General features: G+C 40.6%; 2 protein-coding genes and 1 long non-coding RNA gene across 3 annotated transcripts; 2 read left to right on the top strand and 1 right to left on the bottom strand.

The window, feature by feature from the left end:
* Nucleotides 1–428: 428 nt before the first annotated feature.
* Nucleotides 429–24,310, bottom strand: LOC148865435 (rhomboid family protein). Its single transcript, XM_088977783.1, has 6 exons — nt 24,082–24,310; nt 23,467–23,537; nt 23,327–23,391; nt 22,642–23,151; nt 22,471–22,561; nt 429–728 (listed from the first exon to the last, which is right to left on the bottom strand). Exons 1-6 carry the CDS (start codon nt 24,221–24,223, stop codon nt 642–644), a joined length of 966 nt encoding a protein of 321 aa, XP_088833909.1. The 5' UTR covers nt 24,224–24,310; the 3' UTR covers nt 429–641.
* A 503-nt stretch (nt 24,311–24,813) lies between these two features.
* Nucleotides 24,814–26,109, top strand: LOC148865436 (uncharacterized). The gene is made up of 2 exons (XR_016109822.1): nt 24,814–25,056; nt 25,912–26,109. It is a non-coding gene; the product is annotated as an uncharacterized LOC148865436 (long non-coding RNA).
* A 630-nt stretch (nt 26,110–26,739) lies between these two features.
* LOC148865437 (uncharacterized) lies at nt 26,740–27,390 on the top strand. Its single transcript, XM_088976386.1, has one exon. It carries the CDS (start codon nt 26,740–26,742, stop codon nt 27,388–27,390), a length of 651 nt encoding a protein of 216 aa, XP_088832512.1.
* The last annotated feature ends 413 nt before the right edge of the window (nt 27,391–27,803 follow it).

The following is a 27,803-nucleotide window of genomic DNA, read 5'->3' on the forward strand; positions in this document are numbered from 1 at the left end:
ATTCAGATCTTATATTTAGTATTGTTGATGTATTTTTATGATTTATTAATGTATTTATAGTATTTCCAACTATATTTGTGTATCTTAGTTTTTTTCCGATACGCATGTGTATCTAAGACATATCTCGATACATCTCTAAAAATTGCCTTCCGATGCACTTGGTGTTTCCAATACTTTGAACCTTTGTTCCAACTTCCTATAGCTGATAATTCCTTGTCATTCTGCTTTCTACTTTCAAAAGCACCACTCGTGCTTGTGTAAAGGCTATCGAGGGAAACTTAAATGACAAAAAATTATCTTGATTATGAAAGTGCATCAAATGAACCAAATAGGTCGAGTCTAGAACCAAAATTAATACAGGTATGAACATTAGAAGGGCCCAACGATCTATGTGAGAATAACTCAAGATATAGACAATACACAATAACTTTGAAATGAAGTAAAAATAGTATATTTATTAGTTTTTTTCATGAGATGTGAAACAGTTTGCAATTACATGTTTGAGAATACAACCCAAATATTAACAAACCGTTTGAAATCCTTTTAATTCCAAACGCATGTTTTTGGTGGGTTTAACTCCAAACTAAAGATGCATAAAACAATAAAAAATAATAATTAAAGAAATCCAACTTCAGGAAACATCATGCTCCATATTTAGGGGCCTTCCACAGCTTGAATGCTAATTCATACAAGAACCGATCTGCCCGTATAGCAAGATTCCCCCCACGCTGATGGTAAAAGGAAATTAAATAAAATGAGTCAAATGAAATTATGATAGAACAAAGCCAATATATCTCAACAAAAAAGGACAAATTTGACGAAGGATATATTTTCTTTCATCATGGACAAATTACCATAAAAGTTCTTTTATTTAGGAATTGTGAGAAGCATAAAAGCTGAACTAAGACAGAGCCCTAACATAAAATAATCCATAAATTCAATAACATGTAACCATTATGCAACCAAAAAGCAGCACTGAGCACAGAGATAAATATCGAATAGGAAGAAAGCATGCAACATGTGTTGAGATGTTGATAACTTTTTTTTTTTTTTGATGAGTGAGATGTTGATAACTATTCTTTTTAGTTTTTTCATTTTTCATTTTTTATTGTTTATAGCTGCTGAGTAATGCCCCATATGGTCTTTCTATGCTGTTTACACCTTCCCATCCAGGGGGATTTTTGGCAGTGTACATATATTTATTATAAATAGAAGTGTGAGAGGCGGCAGCTCACTTTTTAGCCTCTTTCAAAATTTCTTTTCTCTTCATCTTTATCAATCCAAATCTTGTTCTATACCAATTTTCTACACTGCGTTAGAGTACTTTACATTTCAAGTTGGTATTAGGGCACTTTTTACTCCTCTTGAAGTGAACTCCATGCAGTTCTAGGATCAGCTGACTGAATGGGAGTGTAAAAAGGGCTGATCAATCCCATCTAGTGGTCTGGTTCTTGGAGTTTTTGGGGTTGTTTCCTGCCCAAGAAGTGATCTTGGGGAGTTGCCTTAAAACAAGAAACATAAGACGTAGGCATATTTGGTTCAGTTTTGCTCTTGCCTTATGGGACAAGTGCTTGCCATTTATTCAACGTAGATCACCATAATAGAGAAATCAATTACAGTAAAGAGCCTCCCTGGAGAGGTTGGAGTGATCAATTGCTTGATGTCTAGTTTCTCCTTCAGGGGCTGAGACAAAACTGGTGATACAGGTATATGACCTATTTTATTGGAGCAGTTGGGTCTAGTTGAACTTCTTTTGACCTAAAATAGAGATCAGCAGGTTCTTGTGTTTCTCCTGGTCCCAGATTGATGTTTTTTGCTCTGAAAGGGCCTCTAGTAGACTGTTTGGGGATTGTTTCATCCCAGGAGTGGCTTATTCTGGGTATGTTGTGTTTTCCATATGCTTGAAAAGGCATGGAAGCATTTAGGAGTGATCAGAAGGCTAGCTCAAAGAGTGGGACCCTGATTAGATGTACCATGGACAAAGAATAGTGGTGTGATTACTACAATGAAGCACAGACTCCTGGAATGGACTCAATCAATGAAGATTGGGATAGGACAGCCTAGAAGTTGGGTTACATCATAGGTTAACAACTTAACCAATATCCATGTTGATTAATTCTATGCAGCCACATGTTAGAAGTTATTTGTGAATGAAGACTACAAAGGATGTCAGTTATATAGTCACTTTTACTTATTCTCAACCCTTGGATGTGGCTAGGGCTTACCAGTTAAAGATGCAAGTAAAGAACTAGAAGCAAGGAGATGCATCATTGGAATTATATTCTCTACTCTCTAGGCTCTTTGGCTCTTTGGTAGGAGATTGATCATTTGGAGACTGTCCAGTGGTGTGATAAGGACACTAAGACTCACAATGCACTGGTTGGGAGGAATTGAGTACTTGAGTTTCTATCCAGGCTCAATCCAGATTACGAGGCATCATATTCTCACTTGCCATGATTTGACTATAGCACAGCGCTACTCCTTAATCCACATAGTGAGGAGAGTAGAGTTTGATGTTGAGATCACCTAGATAGATGCTACAGCGATGGCATCTAGTAGGCCAAAACATATTGGAGATAGGAAGAAGGAAGATAAGGACTTGGTATGTGAACATTGCAAGGAAACCTGTACATGCCACGGAGACTTCTTGGAAGCTACACCCCAATTTGATACAGTGCATCCTATTCTCCGTTCTCCAATGATTACCATCATCAAAGACACTTGCAATGGACAGAGTAGAGGTAGAGAGGTATAGTTGCTATATTAGTCAACTCAAGGGTAGTATTGGGGATTAGCCACAATTACAAGTCTTATGAGAGACTGAGACATACAACTACCTATGCTCATACAGGTACTAGTACTACAAATCATTCCTCTATGACAGGTAAGGAGAGTATTTCCTGGATAATAGACTCAAGCTCCGAATCATATGACTAGTATTTCATAACTATTCTTTTCTTATATTTTGTGTTTTAGTAGGGATAAAGTTTCATTGTTGTTGGTTCGCTTGCTTCTATTTCTGGCAAGGGAAATAGAACCCTTGGACAGATTTAGTGGCTAGAGCTCTATCTAGAGTTACTTCTGATCACTGTCCCATTAAACTAGGCCATGAGTCCTTTGCAAATGGACCAAGACCCTTTAGATTTGAGAATATGTGGCTAATAGGGGTGAGCATTGTTCAGTTAAAACTGAAAAACCAAACCAAAAATTTCGGTTTCAATTTTGTCGATTCAGTTATTTCAGTTTTATAAAATTTCATTTCAGTTTCGCTTTTAGGATTTGGAAATTCGGTTAACTTAAAAAACAAATTAACCAAACTTTATTTATCTATATAATATATATTAACATATGATACATATATAATATGCATAATATATATTATATTGCATTATATTATATATTAAAATGTATAGTTTATTATATATATTGTATAATACATACTTTTAATATAATACATATATAATATCTATAAGATATATTAAAACACATATAGTGATGAAATTCGGTTTTAACCAAAATAACCGAAAACTGAACCAAATATTTAGGTTTTGGTTCGGTTTTTCATTTAAATTTTTTATTTTAAAAAGTTCAGTATATTCAGTTTGGTTTTTAACCAAATAAACTGTTTGCTCACCCTAGTGGCTAACACACCCGGACTTCGTGCATAAGACCAAAGACTAGTGGAATGAAAATTGAAAGGGGTGAAAATGGAAGGGGTTAGATTCCATAAGAAATTGAAAAGACTTAAAGCCAAATTAAAGGAGTTGAATAGGGACCAATTAGGGAGATTAGAAAAACAAAAAGCCATTCTATTGCCCTGGACTAAAGAACTAGATGAAAAGGAGGCTCCAGGATCTATGAATTAGCAAGAGAGTAAAGTGAGAATGAAAGTAAAGGAGTTGGAAGATGTCCTCTTGAGAGAAGAAATATTTTGGAGGCAGAAAGAGAGGGAGATTTAGAGTTTAGTGGCAGGGGAGATAGGAGGGGCCTTAACTAAGGAAGTTGAGGAAAATCTGTTGGGTTCCTAGTTTCAAACTATCTCCATGAAAACCATTAGTTAGGAAGCGCAAGAAAGAGGAGAGTGATCAAAGATCTAATCAAAAGGGAAAACCCTGATATCATGCTACTACAAGAAACCAAGCTAATGGATTTAGATAGAAGTTGGGTTAGGATCTTTTGAAGATCTAGGGGAGTAGGATGGACCTCAGTCCCTCTTGGGGAGCTTCGGGGGGAATTGTCACACTCTGGAAGGAAGAGATTGAAGCAATGGAGGAACTAGTAGGCGGGTTTATAGTCTCCATCAAGTTCAAGAATGTAGAGAATGGATTTGTATGGGTTCTAACCAACATTTATGGATCTAACTCTTATAGAGAAAGGAATGAGTTGTGGTAGGAGCTTTATGCAATCCAAGGGCTTTGGGATGGTCCATGGTGTGAATTGAAGGTCCATGGTTGTGTGAGACTAACAGCCCTCATAGAACAATCACAACCAGCATGAGAAAGTTTAATGGCTTTATTGAAGAATGTGAATTGAAGGAAATTCCACCTCTGCATGATAAATTTACTTGGTCCAATTTCCAAGAATCTCCTCTATTCCAAATTGGATAGATTCCTCTTCAACACAGATTAGGAGAGGCCTTGGGTATCCTTGATTTCTAGAGCTTTGCCTAGGATTACCTTTGATCATTGTCCAATCAAATTAGGCCCGAATCCTTTGTCAGTAGACCTAAACCTTTTAGGTTTGAAAATATGTGGCTAACCCACCCAGATTTCGTGAATAAGGTGAAAGAGTGGTGGGGAGAGGAAATGAGGGTGGTCAACTAGAAGGGGGTAAGATTCCACAAAATACTGAAGAGATGAAGAACTAAGATTAAAGAGTGGAATAGGGATCACTTTGGGAGATTGGAGGAACATAAGATGAGTTGATAACTCGAATAAAAGATTTGGATGAGAAGGAATCCCAAATTATATTGTCTAAGAATGATAGAAAAATGTGAAGACTACTAAAAGGGGATCTTGAAGAGGTGCTTTTGAGAAAGGAGATCAACTGGAGGCAAAAGTCTAGGCATAGGTGGACTAAGGAGGGTGACGGGAATACCATTTTTTCATGACTTGGCAAATGGAAGGAGGAAGAATTTTGTGACTAAGTTAGAGCTAGATGAGGAGGTGATAACCAACCAGGTTGACATAGCCAGGATCTTTGTGAATCACTTCAAATCACTTTTTACAAGGCCTTTTAATGAAATAGTAGTAGTGGAAGTATTGGAATGGCCAAGGCTGGATGAAAAGAAAAGGCAAGGTGGCAAGAAAGGAGTATTGAGGAAGAAGAGATAAAGAAAATAGTCTTTCTAATGGAAAGATCTAAGGCCCCAAGCCCGGATGGTTTTACAATGGCTTTCTACCAAGACTGTTGGGAGGTGCTGAAAGATGACTTGTGTGATGTTTTTAAGGAATTTGTAGATAACCACATAGTAAGCCCTGGAGTTAATGCCACTTTCTTAGCTCTTAGTCCTAAGAAAATCGATGCTAGCCACCCTAAAGATTTCAAGCCGATTAGTTTGGCGACAAGTGTTTACAAAAACCTGGCTAAAGTGCTTTTTTTTTTGGATTAAATAAATTCTCCCCTCCATTATTAGCCAAACCCAAGGGGCTTTCATTCATGGGCGATAAATAACAGAACAAATCCTAATTGCGAATGAAAGTGTTGAGGAGATGAAAAGAACTAAACAAAGGGGTTTTGTTTGTAAATTGGACCTTGAAAAGGCATATGATCTAGTGGATTAGCAGTTCCCAATTGAGGTTTTGAAAATTTGTGGGTTTGGGGATAAGTGGTGTAAATGGATGTTTGGGTGTATCAATTCATGTCACTGTTCAATTTTGGTCAACGGCGTGGTGAAGGGCTTCTTTCCAGCTTATAGGGGCCTGAGGCTAGGGGACCCACTTTCACCATTTATCTTTACTCTAATAACTGATGTATTTAGTAGAATCATTACCAAGGCTGATGGGGAAGATGTAATTAGGGGTTAGAGAATAGGGAGGAATCAAGTCCCAGTCACCCATCTCCAGTTTGTAGATGACCAAATGATTTTTTGTGAGGGGGGTAGTAGTGAGAAGGTGGCAAACTTGAAAGATCTAATAAAAGCTTTTGAGATGATCTCCAACCTGAAAATAAATTTGGAAAAAAGTTGGATAGAGGGAATCAACTTGGTGAAGGAATGTAAGATCCATCACATGGACGCCCAAAACGTGCGGAATGGGGTGGGCGAATTTCAAAAATTTCTCTCCCTTCAACTAGGAATCGCATTCCCTATTTTAGAAAAATCATATTTTTCAATGATCAATCTTGAACCATGAATCGAACCAGATTTGAAACGAAACAGTAGGAGAGGGATATACCAGATACAGAGAAATAATATCTCTCAATAGAGGTGTTCACGCCAAAAGAAGATCACCAAAGACTGTTCCCACTGAAGATGACACAGTGGATGGAGGAGCAGAATCAGTAGGGTCCGTCCTATGAACCAAATTCTTTAGCAAGAATCCAATGGAGGCAGTGAGCACAACTTCCTATCAACCTTTCAGCAAAGACTGATGTCAAGATCCAATCCTGATCACTCCTACAATGTTGGAGAACGAACAGGCAGTATGGCGGCCTTAGGAAGGGATCATAGGGAGAAGGCGCAGTCACACTGTGTATTCTTCTCTTTGTAATTCGAAATTTGGAGTCTCTGGAATTTCTGGAATGATCTGGATGGTTCGCCCCCCTCCTGTATTACAAGCTTAAAGAGATCAGCTCCTAATCCTATCAGGAGTTTCCTAATTCAGATCATTATCTGAATTTGGACTCTCTTTAAGTGATAAGGATAAGACCCTTATCTTATCTGCAGATTAAATCATCCTTCTCCGGATCTTATCAGGAGGTTTCCATATTTGTATTCAGATCTGGTCTATCTGAGTGGATAGGGTAGGACTCTATCCTATCTACTGATTTAATACCAAATCCACTCCATCTATTTAACTAATCAAATTAGGCCAGTTCGAAATGGGCTTCAGGCCCAATAAGTCTATGTGCTCAAAACTACTTCCAAACTGCAGCCCAGTTGGGCTTCTTTGTATGGCGTGGGACCCAAACATTGATCTACACATCAGCCACATGGGTTCGGCCCAACCTTTGTTACAAGGCCTGGCCGAATACACTGTTGTGGACAGTGCACCCCTTGAAACCCATCACATGGACTTCTATTGGGCCCAACACTTACATTAAGTGGTTCCTGGGCCAAGCCACCTTATAAAAACCCAGGGACTGTGGGCAGATGCAAGATTAGCCCGACAAGAGAGGACCTCTCCCTCGGCTGCAAAGAACAATGTTGCACTCTCTGCTTATATGGATCCCGGGAATTAAAACCTTTCGCAAACATTTTAGAAACCATAATATATATACTTTTATATCTCATTACCTTTGCCCGACAAAGGGGCTGATCCTGCCACTATGATCACCCACTCAGATGAATTCTCAGACTGTCCTAACATACCCAGGTTTTCACCCCCGCTAAGGATCTCACTGATTGGCATATCAAAGACAGTCCAATCCGATACCTAGTGAAGTATCATAATCAAGTCTAGGGGTCATGCGTAACTTTCCAGTTTTGCCCATTAATCTCCAAGGTCCAGGGCAATACTGGAAATCTGGTACGGTTCAAAGATTCAATTAATCCTACACTGCATGTGCCTTGCGTCTCACCCTGGCGGTTGACACAGGCCACCCCAACCGACTTGGTAGCACATCAGTGCCAGCCTTATCAGGATAGGTCTCCCCAGACCGACCCACCGGCTGTGAACATTCTAAACTAACACGAGTCTCATTAAGTGTCCAGTTTTAGGGTATAACACAGAAACAAACCACAAGAACATGAATCAAATATGCACTTTATTCATTTACAATAAATGTTAAAAGCACATCATTCTGATTGAAGCTAAAGGCATACAAAGACTGTCTAACAGCTCCCACTTGCACTTAGGTCCAATCTGTTATAAACCGGAGTCTCATGGTTTCCACGTGTTTCTCAAACACTTTCTGTGATAGTGGCTTCGTCAATGGATCTGCTACATTTTCTGCTAACGCTACCTTCTGAATCAGGACGTCCCATCTACCAACAATCTCCCGCAGTATGTGGTACTTCCTCTTGATGTGCTTTGACTTCGAGTGAGCTTGTGGCTCCTTAGCCTAAGCAATTGCTCCATTGTTGTCACACAACAACGGGATGGGTGATGTGCTGGATGGAACTACTCCCAACTCGTGAACAAACCTCATCCACACAGCTTCTTTGGTAGCCTCGCTTATGGCAATGTATTCGGCTTCGGTTGTGGAGTCTGCGGTGGACCCCTATTTGCTGCTTTTCCAGCAAACAGCACACGATTCTATTGTGAAAACATATCCAGATGTAGACTTTATATCATTTGGATCCGACTGGAAATCGACATCAGTATACCCTTGGATCTGTAGTGAACTACCATCGAATACCAGACAAAACTCTTTCGTCCTTCGTAGGTATTTAAGTATATTTTTCACAACGGTCCAGTGCTCATGCCCGGGATTGGCTTGGAATCTACTTACACACTCACTGCTTGAGCAATGTCAGGGCGAGTGCACAGCATGGCATACATGATGCTCCTTACGGCAGAGGCATAAGGAGCGTCCTTCATGCCCTCAACCTCCTCAGAAATCTTGGGAGACATCTTCTTGGAGAGAGTGACTCCGTGCCTGAAAGGAACATTTCCTTTCTTGGAATTCTCCATGCCGTATCTTTTGACTATTTTGTCAATGTAAGCAGATTGGGATAATCCTATTATCCACTTCGATCTATTTCTATAGAGTCGAAGACCAAGTATATAGGAGGCTTCTCCAAGATCTTTCATGGAGAATTGCTGTGAAAGTCGTACTTTCACCGTAGTTAACATTCCTACATCATTCCCAATGAGTAGAGTGTCATCTACATATAGAACCAAAAAAGTAACATTATCCTCACTGGATTTCCTATGAACACAGGGTTCATCCGGATTCTGCTTCAAGTCAAACGATTTGACAGCAGAATCAAAACGGATGTTCCAACTTTTAGAAACTTGCTTAAGTTCATAAATGGATCTGTTAAGTTTACATACCATGTGTTCCTGACCAGCAGCAATGAAGCCTTGCAGCTGCTACATATAGATATTTTCAGTAAGATCTCCATTCAGGAACGCAATTTTGACATCCATTAGCCAAATTTCGTAATCATGGTATGCTGCTACAGCCAGCAAGATCCTAATGGCTTTAAGCATGGCCACAGGCGAAAAGGTTTCCTCATAATCGATGCCCTCTTAATGAGTGTACCCTTTCGCCACTAGACGAGCTTTGTAGGTCTCAACCCTACCATCGGGGCCCTTCTTCCTCTTGTAAATCCATTTGCAACCAATTGCTTTTAGCCTAGAGGGCGGATCTACTAGAGTCAAGACTCCATTGGTCTTCATTGAGTCCATCTCAGCTCTCATGGCCTCCACCCACTTCTGGGAATTTATGTCCAACATAGCTTCTGCCTAAGTCACGGGATCCTCTTCACTAGTCAAGGTTTCCACTAGGTAACTATCCTGGTCATAACCATAACCAACTGGTGGCCTGGATACCCGAGTGGATCTTCTAGGTTGGTCACTACCTGGAACTTGTGGGACATCTCCCACTGCTTCTGAGCTCTCCTCATCAAGAACTACTTCCTGACGATGGGTGTCCAGGATGTAATCGGTTTCCAAGAATTGTGCATTTCGGCTGCAAAACAACTTCTACTCACTTGGGTCATAGAATAGGTAACCCATAGAGCCTTTCGGGTAACCTACGAATAGGCAACGGCTGGTCTTGGATTCCAACTTGTCTGCACTCATTCTTTTAACGTGTGCAGGACAACCCCAAATTTTCAAGTGTCTGACATTTGGTTTCTTTCCGGTCCAAAGTTCATATGGAGTGTTTAGAACTGATTTGGTTGGAACCCGTTTCAGCACGTAAATAGCAGTACCCTTGTGATACAGTTAATCCCACGTGCATGTGGCATTACCGACTTGGCCATATCGGTGCTGACCGAATCACAAGGTTGGTAAAGGATGGTCCTTTGGATTTTCTAACTGTAGAAGATCTTCCCACTTGTGAACCTTGCCTACAAGATAAAATGACGAAACGGCCATTTAACGGTAGGCATGAAAGATGTACAGGCACACTTGACCTTATAGATAGTGATGTATGTGGTCCCCTGAGTGTTAGGACACGCAATCAACACATGTATTTCATCACCTTTACCGATGATTTCTCACGATATGATTACGTGTACCTAATGAGACACAAGTCAGAATCCTTTGAGAAGTTCAAAGAGTTCAGACAAGAGGTCAAGAAACAGTTAGGGAGAGAAATTAAAGCCCTTCGATCAGATCAAAGTGGCGAGTATCTCTCTAACGAATTCAGGGACTACTTGAAGGACAATGGGATAGTATCACAGTTGGCTCCTCCTGCTACACCACAACTTAACGGTGTTTCAGAGATGAGGTATAGGACCTTATTAGATATGGTCCGGTCACTTCTCATACACTCAGAGTTACCCACATCCTTTTGGGGTTACGCATTAGAGACTGCGATTTACGTGCTGAATCGGGTTACAACCAAATCGGTTCTGAACACTCCATATGAACTTTGGACCGAAAAGAAACCAAGTGTCAGACACTTGAAAATTTGGGGTTGTCCCGCACACGTTAAAAGAACGAGTGCAGACAAGTTGGAATCCAAGACCAGTCGTTGCCTATTCGTAGGTTACCCGAAAGGCTCTATGGGTTACCTATTCTATGACCCAAGTGAGTAGAAGTTGTTTTGCAGCCGAAATGCACAATTCTTGGAAACCGATTACATCCTGGACACCCACCGTCAGGAAGTAGTTCTTGATGAGGAGAGCTCAGGAACAGTGGGAGATGTCCCACAAGTTCTAGGTAGTGACCAACTTATAAGATCCACTCGGGTATCCAGGCCACCGGTCCGTTATGGTTATGACCAAGATAGTTACCTAGTGGAAACCTTGACTAGTGAGGAGGATCCCGTGACTTAGGCAGAAGCTATGTTGGACATAAATTCCCAGAAGTGAGTGGAGGCCATGAGAGCTGAGATGGACTCAATGAAGACCAATGGAGTCTTGACTCTAGTAGATCCGCCCTCAGGGGTAAAAGCAATTGGTTGCAAATGGATTTACAAGAGGAAGAAGGGCCCCAATGGTAGGGTTGAGACCTACAAAGCTCGTCTAGTGGCGAAAGGGTACACTCATTAAGAGGGCATCGATTATGAGGAAACCTTTTCGCCTGTGGCCATACTTAAAGCCATTAGGATCCTGCTAACTGTAGCAGCATACCATGATTACGAGATTTGGCCGATGGATGTCAAAACTGCGTTCCTGAATGGAGATCTTACTGAAAATATCTATATGCAGCAGCTGCAAGGCTTCATTGCTGCTGGTCAGGAACACATGGTATGTAAACTTAACAGATCCATTTATGAACTTAAGCAAGTTTCTAAAAGTTGGAACATCCGTTTTGATTCTGCTGTCAAATCGTTTGACTTGAAGCAGAATCCGGATGAACCCTGTGTTCATAGGAAATCCAGTGAGGATAATGTTACTTTTTTGGTTCTATATGTAGATGACACTCTACTCATTGGGAATGATGTAGGAATGTTAACTACGGTGAAAGTACGACTTTCACAGCAATTCTCCATGAAAGATCTTGGAGAAGCCTCCTATATACTTGGTCTTCGATTCTATAGAAATAGATCGAAGCAAATAATAGGATTATCCCAATCTGCTTACATTGACAAAATAGTCAAAAGATACGGCATGGAGAATTCCAAGAAAGGAAATGTTCCTTTCAGGCACGGAGTCACTCTCTCCAAGGAGATGTCTCCCAAGATTTCTGAGGTTGAGGGCATGAAGGACGCTCCTTATGCCTCTGCCGTAGGGAGCATCATGTATGTCATGCTGTGCACTCACCCTGACATTGCTCAAGCAGTGAGTGTGTAAGCAGATTCCAAGCCAACCCAGGGCAGGAGCACTGAACCGCTGTGAAAAATATACTCAAATACCAACGAAGGACCAAAGAGTTTTGTCTGGTATTCGATGGTAGTTCACTACAGATCCAAGGGTATACTGATATCGATTTCCAGTCGGATCTAGATGTTAGAAAGTCTACATCTAGATATGTTTTCACGATAGAATCGTGTGCTGTTTGCTGGAAAAGCAGCAAATAGGGGTCCACCGCAGACTCCACAACCAAAGGCGAATACATTGCCATAAGCGAGGTTGCCAAAGAAGCCGTGTGGATGAAGTTTGTTCACGAGTTGGGAGTAGTTCCATCCAGCACATCACCCATCCCGTTGTTGTGTGACAACAATGGAGCAATTGCTTAGGCTAAGGAGCCACAAGCTCACTCGAAGTCAAAGCACATCAAGAAGAAGTACCACGTACTGCGGGAGATTGTTGGTAGATGGGACGTCCTGATTCAGAAGGTAGCGTTAGCAGAAAATGTAGCAGATCCAGTGACGAAGCCACTATCACAGAAAATGTTTGAGAAACATGTGGAAAGCATGGGACTCCGGTTTATAACAGATTGGACCTAAGTGCAAGTGGGAGCTGTTAGACAGTCTTTGTATGCCTTTAACTTCAATCAGAATGATGTACTTTTAACATTTATTGTAAATGAATAACGTGCATATTTGATTCATGTTCTTGTGGTTTGTTTCTGTGTTATACCCTAAAATTGGACATTTAATGAGACTCGTGTTAGTTTAGAATGTTCACAGCCGGTGGGTCGATCTGGGGAAACCTATCCTGATAAGGCTAACACTGATGTGCTACCAAGTCGGTTGGGGTGGCCTGTGTCAGCCGCCAGGGTGAGACCCAAGGCACATGCAGTGTAGGATTAATTAAATCTTTGAACCGGACCAGATTTCCAGTATTGCCCTAGACCTTGGAGATTAATGGGCAAAACTGAAAAGTTACACCTGACCCCTAGACTCGATTATGATACTTCACTAGGTGTCGGATTGGGCTGTCTTTGATATGCCAATCAGTGAGATCCTTAGCGGAAGTGAAAACCTGGGTATATTAGGACAGTCCGAGAATTCATCTGAGTTGGTGATCATAGTGGCAGGATCAGCCCCTTTGTCGAACAAAGGTAAAGATCGGGGATGCACTCTCTCTAAGGGAAACCAAGACTACTGGCAGCCGATTTCAATCGTTGAGATTTGTTTTGCAAAAATATATTTTATATGAGATAAAAGTATATGTATTACGGTTTCTAAAATGTTTGCATAAGGTTTTATTTCCCGGGATCCACATAAACAGAGAGTGCAACACTGCTCCTTGCAGCCAAGGGAGAGGTCCTCTCTTGTCGAGCAGTGTTTGATCATTATGGGCTGAGAGGTTAAGTGTAAGGCCACTGAGGGTAATGCCTGATGGGCTAATCTTGCATCTGCCCACAGTCCTTGGGTTTTTATAAGGTGGCTTGGCCCAGGAACCACTTAATGTAAGTGTTGGGCCCAATAGAAGCCCATGTGATGGGTTTCTGGGGGTGCACTGTCCACAACAGTGTATTCGGCGAGGCCTTGTAACAAGGTTGGGCCGAACCCATGTGGCTGATGTGTAGATCAATGCTTGGGTCCCACGCCATACAAAGAAGCCCAACTAGGCAGCAATTTTGAGCACATAGACTTATTGGGCCTGAAGCCCATTTCTAACTGGCCTAATTTGATTATTTAAATAGATGGGGCGGATCTGGGATTAAATCAGCAGATAGGATAGAGTCCTACCCTATCCACTCAGAGAGACCAGATCTGAATACAGATCTGGAAACCTCCTAATAAGATCAGGAGAAGGCTGATCTAATCTGCAGATAAGGGTCTTATCCTTATCACTTAAAGAGAGTCCAAATTCAGATAATGATCTGATTTAGGAAACTCCTGATAGGATTAGGAGTTGATCTCTTTATGCTTGTAAAAAACAAGAAGGGGGCGAACAATCCAGATCATCCAAGAAATTCCAGAGATACCAGATCTCGAATTACAGAGAGAATAATACACAATGTGACTGCGCCTTCTCCCTATGATCCCTTCCTACTGCCGCCATACTACCAGTTCGTTCTCCAACATTGTAGAAGTGATCAAGATTGGATCTTGACATCAGTCTTTGCTGAAAGGCTGATAAAAAGTTGTGTTCACTGCCTCCATTGGATTCTTGCTGAAGAATTCGGTTCGTTGGACGGACCCTTCTGATTCTACTCCTCCATCCACTGTGTCATCTTTAGTGGGAGCAGTCTTTGGTGATCTTCTTTGGGCGTGAACACCTCCATTGAGAGATATTATTTCTCTGTATCAGGTATATCCCTCTCCTACTGTTTCGTTTCAAATCTGGTTTGGTTTATATGGTTCAAGATTGATCCTTGAAAAATATGATTTTTCTAAAATAGGGAATACAATTCCCAATTGAAGGGAGAGAAATTTTTTAAATTCGCACCCTATTTCGCAACTTTTAGGCGTCCATGTGATGGATCTCACATCCCTTCATTTCTCCCAACTGGTGTGTTCTCTATAGAGCTCAAGGGGAGGATTGCTATCACTTTGATTTCTTGTCCATTCTCAGAAGATTTATGGGTTTGGCTCCTTTCATTGCTTGGGTGTAGTTGCAATCTACCAACAGATGCACACATGATTTTTGACCACTCTACCTTCTCTTGGCCCAAAAAAAAGAGGAGAGTCATGTGGAGATGTGCTCGGGTAGCTTTTCTTTGGACCTTATGGGAGGAAAAAAAAATGCAAGATTCTTCCAAAAAAAGGACAGGAACAGCCTTGATTTGAAGGATTGTGTTCTAAACAAGGCAATACAATGGCTAAAAACCATGGAGCTCTTTCAGCAATTCTCCTTTAGTGAAGTTGTAAATCACAACTACAAGAATATGAATTAAAAGAAAAGAAATAGGAGAAAAGAAGGAGATTGAAGAGAGTGAGAGAGAAGTTATGGAGGAAGAAGATGGAAGAAAAGGAAGATGAAGAGAGAGTTGTTCTAAAACCTCTCTTCAGCCCTCAGTGATCTCTTTTATTCTTTTGTTGTAAGAAAAAGAGGATAATTATATGAGTGCCCTTAGTAGGGCGTCCATCACTAAAGACAACAATAAAAAACAAGAAAACAAACCCTTAACAAAGGCCCACTACCTACTAACACAAGTCATAAACATAACTTAAAAAAAAACAAAGAAACTAAGGCCCATTTGGCCCATTATCTCTACACTCCCCCTCAAGCTGAGCATAGATATTAATCATGCCCAGCTTGCTTACACAATATTGTAACTTTGCCTTGGGGACACCCTTGGTCAGAACATCTGCTAACTGATGCTTTTAAGAGAATAAAAGGAAGGCAAACTTCCCTAGAAGCTACCCTTTATCTTATAAAATGTCAATCAACTTCAATATGTTTTGTCTTGTCATGTTGAACTGGGTTGTGAGCTATGCTGATCACAGCCTGATCATCACAATAAAGCATTAAGAGCTTATCATGTGTAATACCCATCAATAAAGCATTAAGAGCTTATCATGTGTAATACCCATTTCCTCTAGAAGTAACTTGGGCCATAACAACTCAAAAATTCCATGTGCCATTATCGTGTACTTTGCATCAATTGAACACTTGGCTATTACTGATTGTTTCTTACTCCTCCAATAGACAATGTTCCCTGCAACCATGGCACAAAAACCTGATGTAGATCTCTTGTCATCAATACTACCAGCACAATCGGCATCTGTGTAAGCCTCTAGCTTCACGTGTCCATACCTAGAGAAGAAGACACCCTTTCCTGGAGTTCCCTTCAAATAACACAAAACTCGTTATGCCACATTTTTTGCTCTAACCCCTAAGAAACATAAGAGAAACATAAGTCTAATTTCCTCCTCAAAATTCCTTTCCAACCAGCTTCTACTCTCTTCCGGAAGCCTCTGCCAAATCACACCTTCCAACTCCACTCTAGGTCCTAGGTGTCTTCTCAAGATGGATTTGAAAGGGTCAACAAAACAATTGGCTATCATCTCTTGGGAATCAAGGACTAGCCCATCCACTTCCAGTTTGGATACTAGGTTTTTTCCTCCTCCTTCCATTGGTTGCTAGTTCATGAAAAAGTTTAGTGTTCCCATCTCCTTCCTTGAACCACTTACATCGAGATTTCTGCCTCCAAGAAATTTATTCTCTCAAGATGACCTTCTTTTCAGTTTCCATCTCTGATCTCTTTCTTGATAACTTACGACTCTTTGGGATTCCTTCGCATCCAAATCCTCTATTTGGGTCATAAAAGAGGATTTCATTTCTTCTATTCTCCCAAAATGCTCCATATTCCAATCCTTTACATGTGTTCTGCATCTTTTTAGTTTTTGTAAAATCTTACCCCTTTCCACTTCACCCCCCTTAGTTCTTCTCCCCATCATTTCTCAACCTTCTTCACGAAATCCGGGTGACTCTAGGTAGAGATCTAGTTATCAAATCTGCACACTCGTCTTCCCAGCTTTCCTTGAAAAGGTACATACACATTAGCAGGTTGGTATCTCTTGAAAGTTGGACAAAGTATAGAGGTCTTGATACAATGGGAGTTCCTTCAACTCACAATTATTAATGAAATCATTTGAATCTCTATATGTTGGTTGTAATGACCTGTTAGGGATTATTTGATCATTCGTAAACTGAATTACATTGAAATCCCCCCAAACACCACGGACCATCCCAAAGCCCTTGAATCCCATAAAGTTCTTCCCTAAAATCATTCCTTTCTCTATAATTGCTTGGTCCATACACATTAGTTAGTGCCCAAGTAAGTCCATCCTCTACCATTCTGAATTTCAATGACACTGAGAAATTACCTATCAGCTCCTCCAATACCTCCACAGCATCCTCTCCAAAAAGTGGCAATACCTCCTGAAGCCCCCTAAGAAGGTGCTGAAATCCGCCTCACAAGGTTAGATCTAGAAAGACATTTGTCGAGGGTCATTGTCCAAATCAGAAAGTTGGATTTAGATGGGCTTATAGGGTTCCAAATCTAAGTACTTGGAAAATCAATGATACCCAATCTGCAAAGCTTAGAGGCCAAGGATTTGATAGAAAAAACACCATCCGGATTCCACTTCCAGTACCACTTGTCTTCTGAGAGCAGGTCAACCTTTTGCTTCTGAAGAAGAGGTCAACATCTCCACTATCTCTTCAAGCTCCCAATCAAAGAGATTCCTTCTAAAGAAAGGGGTCCAAGTAACAGAATCTCCAGCCAAGCTACAACACTCTGCTACAGATGCTTCGTGGTTAGAGGCACATTGAAAAAGAAGAGGAAAAGACTCGGCAAGGGAACCATCTAAGCACCAAGGATCCTTCCACCTCTGATCTTTTCTTCTTCCTTCGGTTGTTAATTGTTCTAGATTTGCTCAAGGCTGCTTTTGTTATGTTTCGCCTCTCCAATATTCCTTGGTTTTCCTCCAAAGATTCCTCTATTTGCCTATACTCCTCAAGGAGAGCACAAATCTGTCCCCAAATCCACTCTAAATCCTCATTCTGCAACTTTTCTGAGATTGATTCGTCTCCAACTTTTTTGCTACTTTGAACCCCTGTCTTTACTAAACCTTCTTGAGATTCATACTTTTCTACCAATTCCTCTTTTTTCTTGTACTATTCCAAATACACACAGATCTGATTCCATATCTTCTCTAACTCCACTTCCTGGATTTTCCTTTTCCTTTTCCACACCTCTTCCTCTTGTTCTTTACCTTCCTATCCCCAATTAAATACTCTCCATCCATGGCTGATGCTTCAAGATGAATTGCTAAGGTACCTATTCTAGGCACAGAACCCACTTAGTACCAAAAAACGAATTGACAAGATTACTCAAAAGTTTGTGGGAAGTGAGCGATGACGCTGAAAAACCAATAAGAGGGGGCGAAGTCATGGCTAATCCTTCCAAATGAGGTGACTAGGGGATCCCATTGTGTTCAACCAATGTTGTATTAGTCCTTGCATCAGAATCTTCCTTTAGGAGTTGTCCCCTGATTGATGACTCTATGATCGGTGATCGAGATGTGTCTTGTTCCTCTAATCTTCTATCAATGCCGGGCTGCCCTAGCAAACTAGGAGAAGATTTGGGAACCGGTATCCCCTGCCTCTACTCTGTAAGTTCCATGTCATCATTTTCCAAAGATAAAAGCTCAGTGGGGAAGCTCTCATCAACACTAAGTGATTTGGTTTTTATAAGGTCCACACTTCCAACACTTGAAGAGTCTTCAAAATCTGATTTCGAACTACTTTCTTCCTCTGTCACACGGCCTTAAAAAGTGAAGGGATGAGAGATCCATCATACGGATAGCCGAACTCTGCAGGAAGGTAGGGCAAATTTTCAAAAAATTTCTCTCTTCCATCTGGGAATCACATTCCCTATTTTAGAAAAACTGCATTTTTCAATGCTCAATCTTGATCCAAGAACCGAACCAGATCTGAACCAAAACAGTAGGAGAGGGATATACCTGATACGAAGATGCAATATCTCCAAACGAAGGTGTTCACACCCAAAGGAAGACTCCAAAGACTGCTCCCGCTGAAGATGACACAGCGTATGGTGGAGCAGAATCACCAGGGTCCGTCCAACGAACCGAATGCTTCAGCAAGAATCCAATTGAGGCAGTGAGCACGACTTCTGATCAGCCTTTCTCCAAAGACTGATATCAAGACACTTCTTGATCGCTCCTACAAAGGATGGAGATCGAACTGGCTGTGGCAGCAACTGGAGGAAATTGCAGGAAGAAGATGACGCAGTCACATTGTTGTTGTCTTCCTCTGGGTGCTCTAAGATCTGATCTCTGAGATTTTTGGGATGATCTGAATGGTTCACCCCCTCCTCCTTTTATAGCCTTAAAGAGAGCTCCTAATCTCATTAGGAGTTTCCTAATCCAAATCTGTATTTAGATAAGGAGTTCTCTTTAAAAGATAAGGATAAGCACTTATCTTATCTGTAGATTAGATCAACTCTCTCCTAATCTCATTAGGAGGTTTCCAGATCTGAATTCAAATCTGGACTCTCTGAGTGGATAGGGTAAGACCCTATCCTATCTGCTGATTCAATCCTAGATCCGCCCATTTATTTAACTAATCAAATTAGGCCAGTTCGAGATGGACTTTAGGCCCAATAAGTCTAAGTGCTCAAACTACTTCCAAACTGCTGCTCAGTTGGGCTTCTTTGTATGGCGTGGGACCCAAACATTGATCTACACATCAGCCACATGGTTTTGGCCTAACCTCTGTTACAAGGCTTGGCCGAATTCACTGAAAAGACAGTGAACCCCTTGAAGCCCATCACATGGACTCCTAATGGGCCCAACACTTATACTAAGTGGTCCTTGGGCCAAGCCACCTTCTAAAAACCCAAAAACCGTGGGCAGATGCAAGATTAGCCCATCAGGTATTACCCTCAACAGTCTTATACTTAACCTCTCAGCCCATAATGATCATACACTGCCCGACAAGAGAGGACCTCTCCCTCGGCTGTAAGGAACAGTGTTGCATTCTCTACTCACATGAATCCCGGGAATTAAAACATTTTGCAAACAATTTGAAACCATAATATATATATATATATATATATATATATATCCGTATATAAAATATATTTTGCAAAATAAATTTCAACGATTAAAATCGACTACCGGCGGTCTTGGTTTCCATCAGAGAGAGTGCATCCCCAATCATTACCTTTGTCTGACAAAGGGGTTGATCCTGTCATTATGATCACTCACTCAGATGAATTCTCAGACTGTCCCAACATACCAAGGTTTTAACCCCCGCTAAGGATCTTACTAATTGGCACATCAAAGACAACCCAATCTGACACCTAGTGCAGTATTATAATCGAGTCTAGGGGTCAAGTGTAATTTTTCAGTTTTGCCCACTAATCACCAAGGTCCAGGGCAGTGCTGGAAATCTGGTCTGATTCAGGGTTTCAAGTAAACCTACACTGCATGAACCTCGGGTCTCACCCTGGCAACTGAGACAGGCCACCCCAACACTTGGCGGCACAACAGTGTCAGCCTTAGTAGGATAAATCTCCCCAGACTTATCCAACGGCTATGACATTCTAAACTAACACGAGTATCATAAGTTTCCAGTTTAAGGGTATTACACAGAAACACACCACTATAACATGAATCAAATATGTACTTTATTCATTTACAATAAATGTCATAATGTACATCAATCTGATTGGAGCTAAGGGCATACACTGTCTAACAATAAGGGTCCATAACATTCTGATTTTCCATCTCCGGAATGAAGGAACACCCTGTCTCCACTATCATCGGGTGCTTCTTAAACCTTGGATTGCGCCATTCCAGGTAGTTGACCTTTTTCTTATAGCTTGGAACCCATTCCCAGTTCGGATTTTCTGCTCCATTGAGGCTGAAATTTTTTCCTGCGAGCGGTGGCTGGCTTGTCTTGCTCAAAGGGGTCAATGATAGGCCATCTTTTGCATCCATCATCTCCCCTCTTCCCTTGGTCACATGCCCACTTAAAGAGGCACGTGGCTTATTAAGGCTTGGGTCCACCCCTTTTAAAACAGTTGGCCCAGTCATAACTAAAGGCTTGTTGTTTTCAAATGGGTCTGGGCCCAGTCCCCCAACCTCTTTAAAAGTGATGTGTTCACTTAAAGATTCATGTGATTGGCCTCGGTTCACTGAACCAAACTGAACCGGCTCACAAGAATGGTTTGAAACCTGAACTCTAACCAACCTTTGCTCAGCTCCTTTTGAATTTTGAACTTCTTGTGTGCTTGTCTCCATTTAAGCCTCCTGTCACCGTCTGAACATAGGATCTACCACCTCTCTGCCTACCATGCCATGCAGACTTTCCCCAATTCTTAATGTTATTCTCTTTTTTCTTGGTTTCCTCAGTTGACTTAGCCTCTTTTGTAGTAACTGCTCTGCCCTGCAACCGACATAAATAGGCCTATTTTGTCCCTTCATCCCTCCTTCCATAGTTGAGCTTCAATGGAAGTAGCAAGCCAAGCAAGGTGTGCTAAACCATCAGAAACAACCTCTATCTTCATCCGAATGTAACTGGGTTTAACTCCGCCTAGATTCAATGCAACTGAATGAAGATCAAAATAAAAGACACCATCTAGTCTTGCATCACAGGTTATAGCTATTGACTGCAATACTTCCTCCCTCCAATGATTGAAAGGCAACCCAAGCAGTCGGACTGTTACGTTATCCTCAATCTCAAAACTTTTAGTGTTGGAGAGAGGATACCATTTTGAGACTATGAAAGCCCCTTCTGAATGAATATTTAAAGCTGAAATATCTACTTCAACTTCACCCAGATCGATCAGAGCTTTAGTAGATTCATGAGGTCTAATCACAATCGGCTTTGGCAGGTTCAATTCTTTGAGTCCTGCACAATACCCCTCCAATCCTTTGGTGGGCTTGAAGTTTCCACCACAAATTTCTTCCCCCAATCCTCCTTTCCTCCTGTTGCAACCAATTTACAGTTTCTTCTTCCTTTTTCTGCAACCATCCATTTCCTATCATTGAATTCTTCCTCTCTCTTTTGTTTACCCACTTTCTTTTCCTTTGCTACAGCTTCTATTTGTACTGTTTTCAGCTGTTGAGAAAAGTCACTCAGTAACTCTGCCACTACCTTCCATCCATGACCCCTTCTACCTTCTGGGAAGCAAACTAACTGCTTCTTTCTTCTTCCTGCAGAGTTATGTAGCATCTTTTTGCATTCTTTTTACATTCCAGCTCATATCTCTTTCTTCCATCTAAGTTGAACTCCATAAAGTTCACGTGTTTACCTTTACAACTTTCTCCCAAAACAAACTTCTGCATCCAATCGGTCACTTCAAGACCTTCCAGCGGTATTGTGGCTTTCTTTGTCTCCCTAATCTTCAAGCTCTGCAGACCTCCGATCCTTATCTCTTCAAAAATAAAACCTTTTGCTTCAATTTTCATCGCTTTCCTCCATCTTGCAGCTTCTACGAACCTTTCCTTGTCACTTTCCTCCCACTGTGCATGCTGGACTAACTAATGATGTTGAGAGCTCTCATAAAGATTCAATAAGCTGAAAAACTCACAAAGATATGAAACATATGCAGGTGAGTGCATATTTTGCTAAATTTACATAAATGCAAATCTGGATAAAGATATGAGAGCATAATAAGACCATACCATATTACAACCTAGGTGTCAATATCAAAGGCCCCTTGAAACATAGAAAAAAGTATACTTCTTAGATCTTCTTTACTTATATGCAACTAACTTCATATACTAACCCTATTTAAATTAAGTTGAGGTACTTCTAGAGGAAATAATAAATAAACTGGAGAAAATTGCTGATTGAAAGAAAATTTAAATGCTTACCTCTTTGAACTCATTGAATGAAAAGACCTCAGCCATATCCTTCCGAGTTACAGCCTCCTGCCATTGTGCACATAGCATAGGACAATGATGCCTACATAATCCTTATTAACTCAGTATAGGTTTATATTGCAACTAAACTTAAGAAAGAATCAAGTTCTACAGTTTGCTTGCCTGATGTCACTTAGTAGCTCCCCTGCTTTCATGGTGTAACTTTGGAGAGGGATAAGAGATGAAAGATCAGAGTCCGTCTCCTTTTGTGAAATAAAATTTGATAAACTGGGATCCCCATCATCAGAGACAGTACCATAGCTCATCACAAGATAGAAGAGTATCCGTGAACCAACTTCAGATGCAAGTTGTGGCATCTGGAAGAACCCACCAACCAGAGCGTTGATCCATTCTACCTCATCACTTAGGATCTTCTTCTGTAGTTCATTTTCCTTGTCCCCATGTCCAATATGCACAATTACTAAATCAAAATCACCTCTCTCCATGGTCTTTCCTTCTTCAAATCCAAGCAATTTGAGTAACTTAGAGGAGAGGATATTTTGAGGGGTATTATTGAGGGAAATATTGTCATCAATCAACTCATCAAATTGTAAAGCAGTGAAACCAAGGTTTCTTCCAAAGGATCTCACTCTCGCATTGGTTGTGAAAATAGCAGCTTTCATCCCCATAAACCTGAATTTTCATAAAGAAGCTTATTTCTTTGTATAGTCTATAAAATAGTAAACCCAAATAGAGCCATGATCAACTGATAGCACCAATAATACAAAAATTGAAATCAATTTTACTTCTATATTTTTTTGGTACTTATTTTACTTCTATATATACCAAAATAAAAAATCAAGTTTACCTCTCTGATATTGTTGGTATCAAAGGCTTATTCTGATTTTCAAAAGTGGCAGCATTCCCTCCCTTCTGAAAAGTCATGTAAATCAGCTATCGTATTCAGCACTGGTATTGATTCATATAGTACTAAGCTAGGGAACTTACATTCCCAATAAAAGCATTGTGGGCATCCAGCAGTTGTGCCAACTCCCAAACCACTCTCTCATCATCGCTTTCTGCAATACGAGTTCAGGTGAATCCCAAAATGGCGGATAAACCATCAAGCAAATGTGACATTTGGCATCCTAGAAACAAAATATAACAAATCTTCTATTCAACTTTCAAGCACTAGATCCAAGAGCTGATTAAGATACTCACAATCACGATATTCCAACCTGTATCTAAATTATGATAACTGTCACAAACATGAACAAATTGATAAATAATAGCATGTTTCTTCAAAATCACTAACCACAAGAAGTTTTTCAATGACTATGAAAGGAAAAAAGGAAGAAAGAAATGACCCTAAATCCCCATCAAAAGCACCAGGGGAGCAAAGTTTACAAGCAAGCGAATACGTTTTAATCTTTAAAGGAAATGATTTTCCAAAAATTCAAGTTCCAAAAATTCAGCTGTAGATTACATGATTAATGAATTAACAAAACCCACTAGAGCAGGTAATGAGCTTTAATGGAATTTTGGAATACACAATCATCACTGTATACAGAAAGAGGGAACGGGGGGAGATGGTGAACGGGTGAGGAACACATGCGGACGAACCTGTACGAGGGTAGTCTTTGAGGGCTAAAAAGCCGCATGAGCCACGAGAGGCCAGAGAGTGGAGATGGGCGTGTGAAGGAGAAACGAGACCAGCCAATCCGTCACCATACACCACCAAACCTCGGCTAGGCTTGTCGGCCATTTCACTGCAAATAAAGATTACGGAATGAGAGACTATAATGTTTGGTTCCGTGCCTGATGGGGCGTTTTCTCAATAAACGCCACTTTAAACATTTATTCATTTTGCTGTTTGGTTGGGTGTTTAATAGTCCATAAAGTCACTCGCCACATCAGCACAAATAAACGTTTTTTGCTGAATGATTGTTTGGTGGGGTATTTAAAGAAACAACAGGTAGCACGATTCAGTATAATATTTTTTCTTAGTGTTTAAGTGCAATGGAATTGACCCTATAGTCCTAATTATTCATACTTGAAACCAATGCATGATTTTTGAGATCCAACAGTGGATCTGGCATAAAAAGCAGATCTAATGGCTGAAATTATTGTTGACCTGGTTTTGTTATCCATGCCACTTGTTTTCTCATGTTTTCATTTTTGACAAGTAAAACAAAAATTTCATTAAAGATTAAAAAAGTTACAAAAGAGGGTGACAAGTCATCACAACATCCAAAATAAAGAAGAAGCTCCACATTACAAATCTGATAATGCAGGAACTCTCCTAAACTATTTCCAGAATCCTCCTCCAACAGACTGAATTCTGGAAGTTTCAGCAACCATTCTATCACTGATCTGCCCTCAGCCGCGACCATCTGTCCATGCTGCAGGCTTTGTTTTCAAAAGTCCTACTGCTCCTCTCCTTCCAAATGCTCCAGCAAATTGCATATGGGATACAGTTCCATACCCCCTAACAAAAAATTGCACCAGCTCGGCCCACTCTCCTCTATTTGACCCCCAAATCTTGTTCTCTAACCTTATGTATCTTGCAGTGGTACAACATCTGGACTGTATTTTCTCGTAAGATTTTTAACCACTTCTCACCTCTTCCCAACTCTCAATCTCGTCATATTTCATGATAAAAGCTTCACTTTCCTCACCTTCCCTGCCCCCAACAACAGCCCTTCTATTCCTCTTCCACCGGACCTACTAATCTCCCATCCCGCTCTTCCCCCTCCTTCAGAAATTCCCCAGGCAACCCTTTTTTCTAGATCCTCCCTTCTAGACCTTTCGTACCGATCAATAGCCTTTCCCACCACCTCCTCTCCTCCCAGGAAAAACAGACCTAAGGTTCTGCCTACTTCAATCTGTCTTTCAGCCAACTCTTCTATGCCCACCTTCCTTCTCCTCTCCCCACTGTTGACTCCTGCCTTTCCTCCACCTCTTCGTTTTCTTCCTGTTTCCAATCTGCCTCACCCCTTGAATCCTTCTCCCTTGTTTCACCCTTTCCCGACTTGTCTTCCCACTTTTCTTGATTATTTTCTTCCTGTTATAGGCTTTATTTTTCTCCTCCACCCCTCTCTTTCTTTTTGTGCCGGATTTCCTAACCCCTGAATCAGAGGCTGTCTTCCCTTCCCCTTCTATTTCAGCTTCAGAGTTTCCCTTCAATCTGTCTTTCTCATGATTTCATGAAAGTCCCATGCCCAACCCTTCTGAACTTTTCACCAATGTTTGTGTAAAAGATTTTGAACTTTTCACCATTCTTAGATGGGTTTATAAGAGACTTTTTTTGAATAATAATAATTGTTTACATTTTTACAGATGAAATATATTGGAAATAATGATTATTATACAAATGAACTAGTAATGATGTTTACTGGTATGCATTAATTACAGAAGAGAAGAATTAAGACTGAATTGGCTCCCCTTGTGCAGGCATTTGGAGTAGATAGGAAGTCAAGGTCGTTCTTCCCTAAAAGGAATCCAAGCTTCAACTTTCAACTTCCAACTTTCAAGGACAATTTATTAGCTTTCCCCTGTAATTTCCTAAAAAAAGCAACCTCTAAATGATAACAGTCATAGCTGGGCTGAATCAAATGGGCTCCTTTTAGAGTATTCTGGTATTGATTTTTTTTTTTTTTTTTTGAATTCTGCCTCAGGCTACGCAAGAATTACAATAGAGAATAAACCATTCCCAAATTTGATTCAAAGCACAAAATAATCTGATTATTATTATCTTTCAATTACTTTCTTCATACCCTGCTCACGCATATACAACATCGAAAACCTGTTATACTAATGTGAGAATAAAATGCTTTTCTTCATTACCTGTTTACAGAGATGTCCTCCAAGAACAAAAATAGTCCATTATTAACAGTAAAACCTAATCAGTAGTGAGATTACTTTTGCGTCAAAACAAAAGCTTTAGGTATTTGAGAGATTCTTGATTATATGGCAAGGTGTAAGAGATTGCAGCAGTTTCTATAGTTAAAAATGATAGATAGACAAGCTTTTCCTTATTGTGAATTTAAGAAATCGGAAAGGTCTTCCACTAGCTCCAGTAGCCTCCACAGAGACAGTCATGGCAGAAAACCAAGAAACCTTGGTTGCTGACTGCTATGAGGTTAGAGACAACACTTGCCTTTGGGGCCCTTCTTTCAAAAGGCATTTCCAGGACTGGGAACTAGATCAAGTTTCAGGGCTGTTGGAGATGTTATCTAATCAGTCTCTGGAATTATCAAAAGAAGGTTCTTGGGTTTGGTCATGGAGCACAGATGGTCTGTGACTTCGTTTGCCAGGATCCTTTCAACTGATAAATTTGCTGATTTACCTGCTGATAAAGTCTGGAACCAGACTGTCCCTTCAAAGCTCAATGCTTTGATCTGGGCTGTGGCTCTGGATAAGTGTGTTACCAAGAAAAATCTGGAGAGGAGAGGTATGCAGCTGCAGGATTCTACTTGTGTGTTCTGTAATCAAGGGGAGGAGGACAGCAGCCACCTATTTCTGCATTGTCCTATCTCCAATAAAATCTGGAACCACTTCTTCTCCTCTAGGCAGCTATCATGGGTCATGCCTGCAACTGTTCTGGATCTCTTGTGGTGCTGGGACCAGAGAGGCTTATCTAAGTTAGGAAAATGTGTCTGGATCTCAATTCCAGCGGCTGTAATTAGCACCATTTGGGCTGAAAGAAACAGAAGAATTTTCCAGGATAAACACAACACTGTGGATCAGCTATTGTCCTGTACTGTTGGAAAAACTAATCTCTTGGAATGCTGTTGCTTTAGGGGTTCAACCAAGGGTATTGGGAGCCCAGCTGAACACTGGCAGTTTCTAATTGTATTGTTTTTTGGCTTCTTGGTCCCCAGATTTATGGTTTCTGGGCCTCTTGTATTATGTAATTTGGTTCTATTCTAATGAAATTCACTTTACTTTCTTCAAAAAAAAGCATGTATTGATGAATTTAAGATGGAGAGAGTCCAAAAGCCTATAAATAGCTGCTTTTATAACTCTAGTAGCCTCCAGAGTCCAAGGCCATGCTTAGATTAATCTTCTATACCCATATCCAGCCCCTTCCACAGCCTTCAGATTTACCAGATTTATCTGCACAGATAAAAAGTTGTAAAAAAAAAAGGGGGGGGGAATTTCTCACCTTATAAATCAAACATTAACCTTTCAAACCCAAATAGACTCTCCATCATTTATTTTTCTCCACTGTCTAATTTGAAAGGATAGTATATGGTGTCATGCTCAAATAGAGATTACTCATGAAGAAGTTTCAAAACAAAATAGGGGAGGACTGGTTGTCAAATCGCGGACTTCTTCAAACT

Source organism: Nelumbo lutea, chromosome 3 (genome assembly GCF_056320005.1).
Source record: "Nelumbo lutea isolate HS-2025 chromosome 3, American lotus-T2T, whole genome shotgun sequence".
NCBI lineage: Eukaryota > Viridiplantae > Streptophyta > Magnoliopsida > Proteales > Nelumbonaceae > Nelumbo > Nelumbo lutea.